This window comes from Microcaecilia unicolor, chromosome 11 (assembly GCF_901765095.1).
Source record: "Microcaecilia unicolor chromosome 11, aMicUni1.1, whole genome shotgun sequence".
NCBI classification, from domain to species: domain Eukaryota; kingdom Metazoa; phylum Chordata; class Amphibia; order Gymnophiona; family Siphonopidae; genus Microcaecilia; species Microcaecilia unicolor.
In genome coordinates, this window is record NC_044041.1 from 177222928 (window position 1) to 177239321 (window position 16394).

The following is a 16394-nucleotide window of genomic DNA, read 5'->3' on the forward strand; positions in this document are numbered from 1 at the left end:
TGAACAATATTAAGTGCATTTTTATAATATACCACTGCATTCTTCAAAACAGAAGGAGCAAGTTCCCACAAAACATCTGGGCACAGGTTTAAAAAAAAAAAGCTTTAAAATGCTCCCAGGTTTCAACCTAATACATGTTAAATGTGGGATATGAATGTCATAAATAAATAAATAGATAGAAACTCTGAACGTTAAGCACCCGATTCTCATAACATGATGTCTGTTTTAGTGGCCCATTGCCAGGAGAAAAAAAAAATCTCTGCACGAATATAACACGTGCTAGGGTGTCCATGTAGCCAGCCTCTCCAACTGACCACTGATTAAGATTTATAACAAATTACTACTCTCTCTACCTATGAAAAGTTATACCGTTTTTATGCTTCCTCTGTGTACATCCGTATGCAGCACAAGCTGGCATGTTTGAAAATATAAGTGAAATTAAAATAAAAATGCTACCAACAATAAAAACGACAACGTAGATGCAGCAGCTCATAGGTTTGCTTGCTTTGTTTTGAGTATACGGGGATGACGGCTGCCGCTGCGCCGGGAAGGGAAAACTCAGATCAACCTAATTGGTTTCAACGTTTTGACGTCACTTCATCTCCTGTCTATTAAACCTCCTTGGAGGCTCCTCTTGAGGGGAGGCTACGTCGCCACCGTTACGTAACGCGGGAGAGTGTAGGCTGAGGCAAGGAGGTTGGGTAACCAAGGAGGTTAGGACGGGGAGTCTCAGTCTAACTTCCTGGGATAAAACCCCTTGGGTTGAGCGGCGCCGGCGCGCTGCACTGGTCACGTGGTTAGGTTACCAGGAAGTAATTTGGTGGTAGATGGCTGGGCGCTGGGAGTCTAGAATAATAATAAAAATATGAGTGCGGAGTCTGCTCCCTGCTCTTCCCCGGTTGTGTTGCGATTGGTACTTCGGGCTCTAGGGTAGGTGTGAGTGTCAGACCCGGCAAAGGAGGGAGCATCGTGTCTGTACAGCCCCAGAAGGAGGCGTGGGTGTGTGTACATTTTATCCATTTGTACGGCCCTGGGACTGCTGTAATGCGTCTAGTCACCTCTTTACCTCCTTTGTCTGTACTGTAGGGACCCATAGCCTAATCAGAGCTGGACAGAGGGATTAGGTGTTAGATGGATTTGTGAGTAGCAGGGCATGTAACCTGTGGAACAATCCTGCAATAATAAATGAATAGGGGGCAAGTGCCTTTTTTATTTTATTTTATTTATTGCATTTGTATCCCACATTTTCTCACCTATTTGCAGGCTCAATGTGGCTTACAGAGTTTTGTTATGTCATAGTCATTACAAGATGTCAGATATAATTAGTAGTGTACAGGGTTTTGTTATTTATTTATTTACTAGTAAGAAATGCCCGTTTCTGGCAAAAATGAAACGGGCGCTAGCAGGGTAATCCCCCCCCCCCCCGTCCTCCCTCCCGAGTTGCAGACACCCCCTCCGTTCCGAGTTGCACACCTCTCCTCTTCGTCCCTTCGTCCGTCAGTGACGTGGTTGCGAGGGCAGCCCCGCCCTCAACGTCATCGCGTTTTGACGCGAGGGCCACCCCGCCCTCAACATCATCGCGTTTTGACGCGAGGGCGGAGCTACAGTGACTGGAGCTTGCAGGCCAAACCGGATATCTCGGGCGCCTCAAGTTTCCGGCTTGAGGCTTCAAAGTGCCTTTTATATATATAGATAGTACATTTCTACCCCACATTTTCCCACACACGCAGGCACAATGTGGCTTACATAGGAGAATTAAAAATGACAATGCAATAAGAGAAAATGGTAAGAGACAAGAATAGGCAAGGAAGGGGAAGGGGGCATAACAGATGCAGGGGTAAGAAAGTGGGACTATTGATCGGTAAGAGAGTGGGGGGAGTAGACCAGTCCAAATAGGTGGGTTTTCAGCAGCCTCTTGAACAGCTGGTGATCATTTTGCAGCTTTAAGCATTTCGGCAAACCATTCCAATTCTTGGCACAGGAGTATTGGACGGACGAAGGGAAGATCTTCTTGTACCTAACACCCCTGCATGTTATGTCAGCAGTGACAGAAGATAAATGGATGGACGAATTAGTACTTCCGCAGTTCTAGTCTGGACTCTTACACGGAAGATTACTGTAACATCACGACTTGCCGTGAATTCTGTCCTGACTTCCTTAGTGCCTAGAAATGGGGTTAAGTGTCAAGAGGTGGACACCCTGTGCATGCAGTGTTACCCATTATTCCAAACTACCCCTCCCCCCAAGTTTTAAGTATCAGTAATCTTGAATGCATAAAATAATGGGTTCTTAACTACCTCTTTGTAAGATATGGTAGATAGCTTCTAGAAAAAATATTGCTGGGGAGGGGGCATAGACCTGAGTAATGGGCTTTAATAAATAACAAATAACTGTCATTAGCTTTCCTTGCTTCTCCTGCCATACTTTTAAAAATGGAAAAGTATTCATTCTTATTGCTCAACCCGCCTGAAAAAAAAAATCAGTAGTGATGATTGAGTTAATTTAAATTCAAAATTGTGGTCAGGTAAAGAACATTACATCAGTAAATGTTAGACATTTCAGAAACCTTTACAGCTCTAAGAGTTGTTGGCCGGGTTCTTAGCTTGTCTTGATAGTGGCTATTTTTTTGTGACCTTCAGGTATGAAGGCTCACTGATGGACGAGGAGGAAGAAGAGGAGGTGGCTCTTGCTAAGTTGGTGAGCAGTGGAGCCTCGTGTCAAGAGTTAACAGCACTCTGCTGCTGGCTAGTGACTGAGCTGAGGCAATTATGCTCGCTGGAGGAAGATGTTAGTCCCACTAGTGGTAAGAAAAGCAGGAAGCAAATAACTACCCGAAAAGTATTTTGTATTAACTGGTCCGGCCCTACTATTGAGCGACTGTGTTTTTCACATGTGACCATGCTTTTCAGCCCCTACCAGTTTATGCAAATAAGGTTCTTCAGTGAGTCTCTAAACATGATCCATCCTTTTTGTATCCTCTATAGGCTGCTTCTGTATACCAGTGTACCTTACCATTTTTGTAACCTGCTTTCAGCAGTGTATTTACCTGCAGGGAATACACAGCAAACTTCATCAGGGAATGGAAGTATTGAAGTTGGTGTTAAGAAGTGGGGATGAGAAGACCAGGATGCAATATGTAATAAGGGAGAATTCTAAAAATAATAGAAAGTTTAATGACACAAATTCAAGATGGCATTTATACCTGTGGTTTGGAGGCCACGTTGTACCTGGGCTTCTCATTGTCTGGAATAGTCAAGATACAATTTGTTTTTAGGATTTTAGAAATTATTTTATTATGCAACAGTTGGTATTTTAGCATATCTAGAATTAGGACTAGATAGCACCGATATGCATTGAGTAGTAAGGTGCAGCACAAAATCCTGAGATAGGATGGTTAGGGGCAACAGATACACTTTTTTTCTTCTCCCTAGGGCCTGAGGATGCAGACACCTTTCAGTTGGAGATGAGTGGAGTGCTGAGCGAGCTGAATTGTCCATATACATCTCTGACCTCTGGGGATGTGACCTCCCGATTGACCAATGCCAAGAACTGTTTACTGCTGCTTGGTAAGTGGACTGCACAGACTGGAAGAGAGGAAGGGAAGAAAATTTTCTTTTAAGATTGAAGAATGGTTATTGATTTCAATTATTTTTATACGATAAAGGACTGGGTTCCTGTGAACAATGATCAGGAAAGTTCTATAGCCGTGTGCAAGCTTCTGTCACTTTGCTATTGTTCCACTTGTAAGAAGAAGACGTAGCCTAGTTTGATACTGTGAGATCTGCAGCCTCCCTGTGTTTTATCTTGTGCTTGCAGAGTTTCTGAGCTCGGAGCTGCAAGCAGCTAGGCTGCTGTCCAGGAGACTGATTCCTGTGCCGGAGCAGAGCGAGGCTGCTGAGGAACTCAGGCAAATAAGCCAGGCACTGAACATGCCTGAGCCTACTTTGAGCAGCCCTGTGTCACAGCTGCTAGAGGAGATGAGAACCAAGGTGAAGGGAACCTCAACACCAAGTGTAGCAAGTTTCCTGTTGGGTTTAGGAAGTGTCTGTTGAACTTGCTGTCATCACCTTAAGTGTTTTATATTTTAATATTTTTTGTTTTATTTTAAACTGCCTAGAGATAGTACAGTGGATGGATATAAATGTATTTAAATAAATATGTTGCTAATTGACACAGCTGGATTTAAAATGGTTAAGATAAGTTCAAGAAGAAATGTTAATAATAAACCATTGTTAAGATAGACTTGAGAAAGCCACTGTTTATCCTTGGTTGTAGGTAGCAATTAAATGATTGATTCTTTAGGATCCTGGGTACCCATGACCCAGATTGACCACTGTTGGAAAGAGGATTCTGGGCTTGATGGCATTTTTTAATGTTCTTACTTGTCTCAGATTTCTCTAGGTAACAGTTGTGTATGCTTTGTTACGTTGTATATATTGTTTTGTTTTGTTTTTCCATCCCTTCAGTGCTGAGTAGGAATAACAGATTTCCCACACTGGAAGGGAACATGATGAGTAAGCCACCACCTTATCTACCAGCAATAGCTGTACTGTTCAGCCTGAAGAAAAGTGCCCCTCACTGACCTCACAGTTTAAAAAATATCTTTTTGTCGTCAAGAGAGGATTAGTCTCCATTTCATAACAATTTTCACCTTTTTTTTTTTTGTTTGGTTTTTTTGCTTTTTTTTTTTTTTTTTTGCAGCCAGTTGAAATGTGCATGTCCCCCTTAGGTGTCTGACCTCTTGTCTACCTTGCCTGAGAGTGAAGCAGTGACGAGCCCCCTGCTGAGAATCCCCTTGGATCCCCATCAGTGGGTATGATGGAGTACTTTTTTGGGGAGGGGGCGAATGAGGTGTTGCATCACAACCTGTGACTTTTTTGCTAGCTGAATTAAGTAACCTGCATGAAGGTTTGTCAAGACTGCAGCCATGTTATTTCCATCCATCCCTTATATTCCCCAGGATCAGCTGCAGCAGATCCAGCAGGCTTTGTGTGTCGAGTATGAATGTCGCATGCGAATGCTGGTCACTCGCTTCCACGTAACGCTACAGTCCTTCCACTGGTCTGAAAGGTCAAAGGTGAGAGGTCACAGAGCTATTAAAAAAAAGGCAGGTTCCTTTCTTGCTCACTGTTTGACTGTGAATAACTTTACATTAATTGCTTTGAATCAGGTAACATGAAATTTCTGCAGGATGTGATATTAAGTAGATAAAAAAGTTAGGTGTTAATTTTCTGTGGAAAACTTAAGTTTTCCTTTAAAGGGTGTTGACCATATTAGAATCCGATGGAGTTAAAATGCTAAAGAAGCCATTGGACCATACACTTTTTGTAATGAAGAAATTAATCTGAGGAGGAGAGCTGTCACTGCTGGGAGCTACCCTCTTCTTCCAGCCCAGAGAACATCTTTCTGAAGCTAAAGTTAAGAGTGACAGGCCTTGGAAGTGAACCCACTGGTTGGGCTTGATGTAATTCACTTTGGAACCTTGAAGAAGAATGATATAGAATTGCAAACAGAAAGAGAAAGTAGAAAAGTATGTCCTCAATGATCAGATCGTGCCTGGAGCATGGCTTTCTGTGGCTGGGCTAGTTTCTGACTAGGGAGGAGTGGCCTAATGGTTAGCGCAGTGGGCTTTGATTTTGGCAACCTGGGTTCAATTCCCACTGCAGCTCCTTGTGACCTTGGGCAAGTCACTTAACCCTCCATTGCCCCAGGTGCAAAAAAAAAAGCTCTCTAGGGACAGAGAAAGTATCTGCATTTAATGTGTACAGTGCTGTAGTAGTGCCACACCTTTTCTCATGCCACCTTACTGAATAACCCTCTGTTTCCAAAATGTCAGTCCTAGGGCCAGTTCTAGGTTGAAATCTTAAGTAGAGGAGTGTGGTAGCCGTGTTAGTCCACTCTTAAGGTTATCAATAGAAATCAAACAAAATAAAACATGGAAAAGAAAATAAGATGATACCTTTTTTATTGGACATAATACATTTCTTGATTAGCTTTCGAAGGTTGCCCTTCTTCGTCAGATCGGAAATAAGCAAATGTGCTAGCTGACAGTGTATATAAGTGAAAACATTCAAGCATTACTATGACAGTCTGACAGGGTGGGAGGTTGGAGGTGGGTAGGAGGTATGCATGGGGACATCAAAGCATATCATTGATATTCTAACAGGATGGGTGTGAATAGGTGAGGGGTGGGGTGATCAACAGAGAAATACAGCTTTATGGTTTATAATGGGCTAGGAACCCCAGATCCTTGTTAAGTCCTTTCTGTTGGGTGTTAAAATATTCAATCATTCTGACTTCAAAGGTCTTACGTTCTTGTATGGTTTTAAAGTTACCTTTCAGGATTCTCACTGTGAAGTCACTGGTACAGTGTCCTGGTCCCTGTAAAATGTTGACCAACAGGGGTGGGAACCCTACTGGCACCAGTATTGTTCATGTGATGTCTATGTAAATTGAATCTTGTCTTAAGCATCTGGCCTGTTTCTCCAATATAGCATCCTTTGTTACATCTTTTACACTGAGTGATATATACCACATATATATACCAAACCAGCCCTCTGTGGGCACATTCTACATGCTACCCAAGATCCACAAACCGGAAAACCCTGGCAGACCAATCATATCAGGTATTGGCACACTCACGGAAGAAATATCTGGATTCGTAGAGGGAATTCTGAAACTTCTCGTACACAAAACTAACATCTTCATACAAGACACCACAGACTTTCTGAATAAATTGAAAAATATCAAGCAACTACCACCTAACACCCTTCTGGTCACGATGGAAGTAGAATCACTATACAGCAACATTCCACATGCGGATGGCATAGCTGCATGTGGAAGACTCCTAAAAAAATCCACACTGGACCATCAATACTCACCAGAAACTATTACAAAATTAATCAAATTCATTTTAACTCACAACTACTTCCGCTTTAACAATGATATCTATCTACAAATAATGGGCACCAGGACAGCACCCCAATATGCCAACCTTTTTATGGCTGAGCTGAAAGAGACATTTCTGAATACACACCAGACCAAACCTCTAAAATACTACCGGTACATCGATGACATTTTTATGATTTGGACGGAGGGTGAAGAAACTCTGAAACAATTTTATTCTGCCTTCAATATATACCATCCTACAATCAGATTCAAAATTGACTACTCCCCAGAAAAAGTCAATTTTTTGGACACCACGGTCTCAATCAGTGATGGCTGTATACAAACATCTATATACAAGAAACCCACAGACAGATGCAGCTACCTCCACAACTCCAGCTTCCATCCTTCACATACAAAAAGATCCATCATTTACAGCCAAGCCACAAGATACCACCGTATCTGCTCTGACCCAGGGGACAGAGACAGACACCTTAAAAGCCTGACTGCATCCTTCAAACAGAAAGGCTACAACCCCAAAATAATCTCCAAGAATATTGCCTCCTCCCTCAAAACACGCAGGGAGAATCTGCTACAGTACAAGGAGAAAAAATCCACATACACAATCCCCCTTGTAGTGACATACAATCCAGAGCTGGAAAAACTGAGGAAAATCATAAGAGATCTACAACCTATACTCCAGGAGGATGAATTACTGAAAGAGATATTCCCATCCCCACCAGTACTGGCCTTCCGACAGCCACCCAACTTAAAACACAAGCTAATCAGAAGTAAACTTCCATCACAGACTGAAAAGGAACAGAAGGGCACACTTCCCTGTAATTTATCCAGTTGCAAACTATGCCAAAATATTTCACAGGACCCCACAGTCATCCACAAAGGAAATATATTCAACATAAAGGAATCTTTCACTTGCTTATCTTCCAATGTGGTATATATCATTCAGTGTAAAAAATGTAACGAAGGATGCTATATTGGAGAAACAGGCCAGATGCTTAAGACAAGATTCAATTTACACAGACATCACATGAACAATACAGCCAGTAGGGCCCCCACCCCGGTGGGACAGCACTTCACAGAACCAGGACACTGTACCAGTGATTTCACAGTGAGAATACTGAAAGGTAACTTTAAAACCATACAAGAACGTAAGACCTTTGAAGTCAGAATGATTGAATATTTTAACACCCAACAGAAAGGACTTAACAAGGACCTGGGGTTCCTAGCCCATTATAAACCATAAAGCTGTATGTCTCTGTTGATCACCCCACCCCTCACCTATCCACACCCATCCTGTTAGAATATCAATGATATGCTTTGATGTCCCCATGCATACCTCCGACCCACCCCCATCCTCCCACCCTGTCAGACTGTCATAGTAATGCTTGAATGTTTTCACTTATATACACTGTCAGCTAGCACATTTGCTTATTTCCGATCTGACGAAGAAGGGCAACCTTCGAAAGCTAATCAAGAAATGTATTAAGTTATGGCCAATAAAAAAGGTATCATCTTATTTTCTTTTCCATGTTTTATTTTGTTTGATTTCTATTGATAACCTAGGTTGAAATCTAAATGTGCATTTAGCCTCATGTAGTACTGATTAGTTGTGTTTCCACATACCTTCCTCTTCCTCTCAGGACCGAGAGAAGGAAATGTTCCAGGTGTATACCCCTCTTCGCTCTGCCCTAACTGCGCAGTCTCGTGTGACTTTAGCCCACATATTGGCCATGCGGGAGGACACCTCGCGCATTGTGAAAACCAGCAGCGGTGCCTCACGGGAGAAAACCAGCTGTTCTGTGAACAAGGTGAGCATTAGAAAAGCACAGCAGCTCTGATTCTGGCAAGGAGTTGGCAGTAGTGTTAATGGAAGGTTTGCCTGATAAGTCTGTGATAAAAGTACTTGGTAAATGCAGTCGAGAGGAGGAAACTAAGGCTGCAGTTGCTTGATACAGCTGCCTTAGGGTAGTAAATTTTATTGACAGACGGGGGAAGAAAGACTAGCAAAAGTAAATCTGGCATATACCAGCATGTTGGTCCCCTGCCAATTCCTAGGCTTTCACCCTGTGTGCTGCCCTACAGGCTTAATTGAAATATTATACAGTAGCCATACTACTAGGCAAATGGTATTATCAGAATTGGCACCTTTGTCATGGAATGTCTGTATAAGCTCCATGTCTTCTCCCATCACTAACCCTGAGCTGTCTTCCTTCTTCTGAGGTTCTCATGGGCAGTGTCCCAGACCGAGGGGGCAGGCCTAACGAGATCGAGCCCCCCATGCCAATGTGGGAAAAGCGAAGAGAGAGGGGGGGTGACAGCGGCCGGAAACATTGGAAGAAGCATGGCAGGAAAAAGAACCGTTAGCTGCTGGAATTCATGACCCATGCAACTAGCCACATGGCAGTCGTATGCCAGGGCAGTCAGAGACTTACTTCCCAGCCTCCTGAGAAAGTTTACCCTTGTCAGTTGTAACAGACGTGCTTAGTATCAAAGGGCAATATTTACCAATCCTCTCTTGGAGGACACAGCCAGTCAACTTTTCAGGATTACCACAATGAATGTGCACGAGATATACAGATTAATTTGTGTGCAGTATACTTTATGTATATTCATTGTGGTAATCCTGAAAACCCAATTGGTTTGGTATGCCCTCCAGGAGAAGAGTTGATAAGCACTGCCATAGACGGTGAATTTCTCATGCACTTGCCTTATTAAAACAGCAGGGGTCACTGTAAGTTTCTGCACTGATAGACATATGACCCATTTTGCTTTATTGGTACAGTCAAAAGATAGACCAGCTGTGTGGGACTGATTTTTTAAAGGCTAAAGAACTTGCTTGTGAATGTGGATTTTTGTTTAGTTTATATAAATGGCAGAAAATGGTCTGATGAATTTTCTTTAATTTTGGATTAAAAGAAAAAATCAGATTTGCATGGTATCTGTGTGTTCAGGGGAGATGTGCCAAGGTTTTGGTGTACTTACGTTAGAAAACTGCCCTCATTATTTTTTAATGCCCTAGAAATAATGGATAATATTTATAAAATCCTGTGCATCAGCATTACATCAGCTGATATAATACTTTGAATAATAAAGACAAGTGGATGAAATAGCATTGTGAGTAAAGGAATGACATTAAAAAATATGTATTATTATAAAATACATGTATGTTGCTGGAGTTTGATGAATTAGGAGCCAGTTGTGTGGAAGTTTCCTTTTTAATAGGTTTGTGCCATTGCAGATATTGGGCAAAGTGAAGGTGACTGATGAATTGAGGTGTAGCAGTACAGTTCACTTCCCCTCCCCCTAGTTCTGAAGTTGGTGGTCAACGTTCAGAACTGTGTCATTAGTTGCGCTTGTGACGAACTGTGAAGGAGGTTTTCATTCAGTCTTCCTGCTTATCCCTGCTCGGGGACCTGAATACACAGTGTCTCTTGCAGGTGCATGATTTGCTGCCTTGTCCTGGCCTGCTGCAGGATACCAAAGAGTGCCATGAACAGGGCTAGATTAATACTATATTGGATCCTAGGAAATCATATGTGTGGGTCCCCTACCATGCCCCCCTCCCCATTTCAACTCTGGAAGTAGCAAAGTGCAGAGTTGATCTGTCGTTATGGAGGGAGTAATAGTTTTGAATGAGCATGGGGGCTGGGTGAGCACATGTTTCGAATGGCGTGGTTTAATGGTTATAGCTGGAGAGGTGCCAAATTACCTAGTTCCAACAGGGAGATTTTAGACCAGTCCTGGATTCCTGACAACTATCACAGTGCATTATGGGACTTGAAGTGCTGATTCAATGAGTAAATTCAGGGACTATGACTACCACACTGAATTAGGATGCAAGTTCAATAGCAGTACTGGCCAAAAAGTCTTTTGCCTAGAACCGAGTGACTTGGCAGCAGGGGCGTAGCTATGTGGGTCCATGGGGCCCCCGCAATTTTGTCCGGGCCCCTGGTTTGGCTGATAGGGGTCCCCAATCCCCGCCAGCTGAAGCCTTCTTCAGCGCCAGTCTCCGGCGCAGCCACGTTCGCTGCCCTGCTCTTCTTTCTTCTTACTGCTCCTGTGCACGCTGACGCTTCTTTATGTGAAACTGAGAAGGAGCGTCAGCGTGCACAGGAGGAGCAAGAAGAAAGAAGAGCACGGCAGCGAACGTGGCTGCGCCGGAGACCGGCGCTGAAGAAGGCTTCGGCTGGTGGGGGTTGGGGACCCCCATCAGCAAAGGTATTTGTTTTTGTGGGGGAAGCGGCAAGGAGGTGAAGCAAGGCAGTGGGGGGGGGGGGGGGGGAGGGGAGCGGCGGCACTCAGAATGTGCCCCCAACCTCAGGCTTTGGCCCCCTCCCACCATGAGCTCTGGCTACGCCCCTGCTTGGCAGCTCAGTTTAGTTGGGCAATTTTCTTCCTCCGTTGCCTCTAGTACAAACCAGAGATGCCAAAGTTGGACTGCCCCAAAGAGTGTGTTTTGTGGGAAATATGTCTGAGGTATAAATAGACAAAGTTTTTACATGTAAAAAAGCTTCACAAGTGGAGGAAGCAAAATAAACATACTTATCTTTGTTTGATACTTGTGAAAGGATATAGGCAGAATGGAGGGAGTATTAGGACAATTTTCAAATGCATTTGCCCAGATAATAGCTAGCTGGGTAAATTCTGTGTGCTGAAAATTACAGGTACATTTTTAACAATGAACTTCTCCACTCCAGCTCAAATTTTCAAAGGGAAGCTCACACGCAAGCACTCACTGGTTAGAAATAAACATTCTCTATGGTGGTGCCGTTCATGTGCTCATGCAGTCAGTACCTTCTTCCCCCCTCCCCGCCCACCATCATCTGTAAAGTTCTTGCATTTGCTGTGAGTTCTTTTTTTCAGCTTGCAAGAGCCCTCCTCACACTTCACTCAATTTATTTTACATCCTCACTCCACTCACGTTTTCCACTGATTCTCTCCAAGGCCCTGTGCAGAGCTCATCTTCTCCTACAGCCCTTGCAGCTCAGCCCCTCCTTCCTATGACTAGCACAGCCTTTCTGTTGGCTACAGCCTACCATGGTTTCTGCACTGGAAAGAGGTGGGGGGGGGGGGGAGGATTGGAAAGCTGTAGAGGGCAAAACTCTGAAAAATATCCAGACACTTTAGCTATCGTTCTGGATTTGAGACAGTTACTTCATTTACAAATTTGTAGAATCCTACAAATTTGTAGGAATCCTAGTCTCCTGAGGCCTCAGCACATCTGACAGGGCCCCCCCTAAACTTTTGAGTTGTAGGTACGGGCCTAATTTGCCTATACCTTAATCCGGCTCTGGCCGTTAGTCCAGATATTACACAAAATTGTTGTTCCAGCCAGACAGTGGCCATCGAAAGAGAAGTGAGTTGCAGAAAAGACCCACTGAGCCATAGAGCAGGTATTGGGAGCACATACAGGAGATTAGCTTCAGCTCATGCTAGTAGAACCCCAATTGATGATTTTCTTCCCAAAGCTCAGTCTTCTGCCTAGTGGTTTGTGACTGCAAAATCCACCTCATCAGTGGAGGAAGTGCTGTGTGCATCAAAAATTCTACCCATGTTGAGGACCTGTTCCAAACGTTTTAGAGTCACAGTGGAGGTGCAGTGAGTCTAGGTCCTCCAGGATGAAGGTGACAGTAGGCTGGGTGAGGCCCTGAAGCTGTTCCTTTAGTACCCTCAGCTCTTCCTGCAGACTGCTTACTTGGTCCTGCAGCCTGGCATTCTCCACCTCCAGCTGTGAGTTCAAACAGTGCAGGCTGGCATTCTCCAGCAGCAGGCAGTTTCGTTCCTGAAATGCAGACAAGGCAAGGCAGTGAGGGACAAGATCATTTCCTCATGCCATGCTACCATATACACTGTGGGGATGGGGTAAAATTCAGCTGCTAGTGGTCAGCCTTTTTTTTTTTTTAACACCTATCCATCCATGTACCGGCCTTTCTGCTGTCGTATGTTAACTGGATAGTTACTGGGTACCGCCACTGGATATAATTAGCAGTGCCCAGGTAACTGCCAGTTCCACCCAGTTTTGGTCCCCAGACCATTCCTAGCACTGACCGGATAATGCAGTGGCGGTATCCACAAATGTTCATCTGTACTATCCAATTATGTGCTGGTCAGTGGGAGATGACCAGATACGATCCTTGCCTACTTGATTGACCAGCCAATATTTGGCAGGAGATAAATGTAAAAAGGAGAGGAGAAAGGTGGGCGGATGGCCACGGACTCCAGAGACAAAAGGGACAATCTCAGGTTAAAGAAGATTTATTAATCAAGGACTCGACACAACGCTATGTTTCATCCAAAAAGGCCTGCTTCAGGAGTCTTGTAAGATAGACCTCAAAATCTCCAAATGTGAAGCATATCAGAGTAGATCAATGAGGTGCTCTTGAAAAAGACCTTAGTGGTAAACAATGCGTTGTGTCGAGTCCCTTGATCAATAAATCTTCTTTAACCTGAGATTGTCCCTTTTGTCTCTGGAGTCCGTGGCCGTCCACCCACTTTTCTCCTCTCCTTTTGAACGTTCCTGTGGGGTTATAGAGTTCTCCACTCCTGCGGATTTCTGTTGGAACTGTTCAAATGTAAAGCACACTGTTTAAGTGAGAAGAACCTGGAGGGTAGTGTGTAGGACAGGCTGAGGAAAGACCTTTTGCTCACAGTCTCTCCTCAAGTATCCACTGCAGAAGTAAGGTGCAATGCATTAGATACACAAATGCACTCGGACAAGTACTGGAAGCAACATACACAGTTGAGGTATTGATATAGGACCATCTCTGGGAGAAAGTGACTAAAGTAGTGGATCCAAAAGATTTTTATCATGTCGGGTCCATAAGAAATCTACAAAAGTTAAATGTTTGAACTTCTGTAACTCTTTTTTTTTTTAATTTAAAAGAATGGAGTTTGCTCTAATAGAAGTTATTAAAACCTCATTTTTTTTGTTTCTGGTGACTTTAGTCATCTTTTCCCAGAGATGGTGGTGGTGGTGGTTTTGCATTTTGTACTGCACACGGTCTTATACACTCTAGAGAATGGGACCGGGACCCGCAGTAACCGCAGGGATGTGGATGGGGACAGAGCTCGCAGGAACGGGGAGGAAAACGGGGACAGATCCTGCAAGGATGGGGTGGGGATGGGATGGGACAGAGGCCACAGGGACAAAGTTTGTCCCCGTGTCATTTTCTGCTTTGAAGCCTGTTAATGGACTGGACTGTTATTTATGTTTGAGTGATGCCTACAACGATACTTTGATTTTTTTTTTTGGAAAAACAAGCTAGCAAAATTTGCATGAGGGATCATGTGCATTCCTGCTATCAGCACATCTTCTATTGCAGGAAGGAATGTGGAAAATAGGAGAGCTAGACTGATTGTTGAGATTGTTGATGACTTCTTATTCATCCACAGATTAAAAAATCATAACCATAGGGCATATTTTTCTCCCCAAGAGCATACAGAACAGGTTGTATTTTGTACCCCTGGACATTTTAACAGTGTGAATTAGGATTCCTTGATGTAGTAGAAATTGCCTATTGTTGGAGTTTGAAGGGTAGAGGGGTGATGGTGGTGGGAGGGTTATTATAGCTGCTCATTGTTATTATTGTTCTCTATTTGTAATTTTTGCACAGCATATTGTTCCTTTTTATACTTTATTAAAAAGATTTAAATATAAAATCGTAAGTGTTCGAGGCTTTTGCAGATGAGGACAATGCCCACGGGGATGGGGTGGGGACGGAACCTGCGGGGACGAGGTGGGGATGGAGACAGAACCTGCGTGGACAAGGTGGGGACAGGAACAAACTTTGTCCCCTTGTCATTCTCTAATACACTCTTGCACCAGCACACACTTGGTCTTTTTCACACATGCTTTTGTACCTTTTCTACCTCTTTCAGTTGTTTGAGGTGGTCCTTGCTGGCCGCCATGCACAGACTGCTCTGTTCTTGCTGTGGATGCCGAATGCTGATCGGAGACTCTGAAGGGCTGGGCTTGCGTATGGCTGGGTTTGTCGTGGAAGGAGAGAACCCTTCAGTCTGTGTCTGTTTGTGCATTGTCCTCAGGGGCCTCATACAGATGGAGCTTTTCTGAACAGGGCCTCCCATCGTCACGACAATCCGTTCTTTATGCTCAGACCTGCGATTGCTGCTTGGGCTGTGTGATGGCATAAAAGCTTCTTCAGCTGAACCTGTTCAGGGGAGGTTCACAGAGGCTGATTAAAGAGTGCCTTTGTAATCCAGGATCTCTATCAGTGACTTACAAGTGATACTTCATGTCCTTTTCTATCCCACAGACAGTGCCCAAAGATAAGGATTGGTTAGAAGAAGAGTATGTGTTCCCTCTAAGGCCAGTGCTTCTCAACCCAGTCCTTGAGGCACACCTAATCCCATCTGGTTTTCAGGATTTCCACAGTGAAGTTGCATGAGATAGATCTGCATGCTGTTCCTCCTTGGTATGTAAATCTATCTCATGGATCTTCATTGTGGATATCCTGAAAACCAGATGGGATTAGGTATGTCTCAAGGACAGGGCTGAGAAGCACTGCTCTGAGCTGTCCTCCAGCTACATTCCTGCCAGTGGGGGTGCTGTTTCAGTATCACATTTTTCAATAGCAAGGGACAAGCAAGTTTTAGAGAATTCCAGAGGGCCTCTCTATAGTGATAAAAAACATGATATTGAAGAATCAGGGAACATTGTATACAGTCCTTTAATATTTTTTGATACGAAAAATCATGCTGACATTTGGCAACACATTGATATGAGAGGGACAATGTGTCTGTATATTTCTAAGATATATTCAAATGTTGACCATCAAACAGAAATGAACTGGAATCGTATGAGCTCCCTCACAGCCTGAGGTTTTTCACTTTTCCCTACACCTCCTGGGAGAGGCTGGAACCACATGTATCATCATGGCCATCCTGCACCATTCCCTATAGCACTTGCCCAAGTCCATGCATGATATCTTTGATTCTTAATTGCCCTGTACTCTTTTGGGTGTTTTTCTCACAACAGAATGGCCAGAATTTTGACCTTTCTAGGAAGAAATTCCCTCCCTTCCCCTGATGTGCTTGTACCTGAGCTGCTGTGCTTAAAGGCAGCTGATATTACTGGATTCTGAGCTAGAGAAGCTGGATGTATTCATCCATTAACTGGTCCTTGTATATTTTTTGACAGTTTATCTTACAGGCTGCAGAGACGGAAAGGCATTAGGGAGGGGGCAGTTACGAGGCCTGCACATCCTGCCTCTCTTGTGTCAGTGATTTCCCACTTTATTCCTCTCGATAGAATTTCACTGTCATTTCCATCATCTTTGCAGCTCTGTGCTGAGCTGGAGTTTAATTGCAGTGTCATGTGTGCTCTGTGGAGCCTGCAAAGACCAGCCTGTGCGAGTCAGCCTGGACTTTATGGGCAGCACTTTATAAAGCGTAGTAAGAAATCTAATTTTGAGAATCAAGTTAGAAAAGCATTCCTTAGTCCATGCTGTCCTGTATCGGAGGCACCTCAC

General features: G+C 43.8%; 2 protein-coding genes across 5 annotated transcripts in view; one reads left to right on the plus strand and one right to left on the minus strand.

Moving 5' to 3' along the window:
- The first annotated feature begins 674 nt into the window (after window positions 1-674).
- Window positions 675-9828, plus strand: FAM98C (family with sequence similarity 98 member C). Of its 3 annotated transcripts, none has more exons than XM_030219467.1 (8): window positions 675-713; window positions 2640-2803; window positions 3432-3566; window positions 3817-3989; window positions 4730-4813; window positions 4961-5077; window positions 8547-8714; window positions 9127-9828. In XM_030219467.1, the coding sequence occupies exons 2-8, from the start codon at window positions 2656-2658 to the stop codon at window positions 9268-9270; spliced, it is 969 nt and encodes a 322-aa protein (XP_030075327.1). In that variant the 5' UTR covers window positions 675-713; window positions 2640-2655; the 3' UTR covers window positions 9271-9828. The 3 variants fall into 3 exon arrangements, with proteins under 3 accessions (XP_030075327.1, XP_030075325.1, XP_030075324.1); XM_030219465.1 differs by lacking the exon at window positions 675-713 and adding an exon at window positions 727-999; XM_030219464.1 differs by lacking the exon at window positions 675-713 and adding an exon at window positions 727-930.
- A 2154-nt stretch (window positions 9829-11982) lies between these two features.
- RASGRP4 (RAS guanyl releasing protein 4) overlaps window positions 11983-16394 on the minus strand; it is a 68722-nt gene continuing 64310 nt past the window's right edge. For both annotated transcript variants that reach the window (XM_030218670.1, XM_030218669.1), the window contains 2 exons: window positions 14767-15074; window positions 11983-12688 (listed from right to left, as the gene is read on the minus strand). In XM_030218670.1, coding sequence (XP_030074530.1) covers window positions 12452-12688; window positions 14767-15074 — 545 coding nt within the window. In that variant the 3' untranslated portion in view covers window positions 11983-12451. The remainder of the gene's footprint in view (window positions 12689-14766; window positions 15075-16394) is intronic.

Excerpts from the sequence above, each read along its gene's own strand:
- FAM98C (XM_030219464.1), top strand. The coding sequence starts at position 866 with ATGAGTGCGGAGTCTGCTCCCTGCTCTTCCCCGGTTGTGTTGCGATTG. Across the intron at positions 3,567-3,816 it reads GAACTGTTTACTGCTGCTTG|AGTTTCTGAGCTCGGAGCTG; the intron begins GTAAGTGGACTG and ends TTGTGCTTGCAG. Across the intron at positions 5,078-8,546 it reads ACTGGTCTGAAAGGTCAAAG|GACCGAGAGAAGGAAATGTT; the intron begins GTGAGAGGTCAC and ends TCTTCCTCTCAG.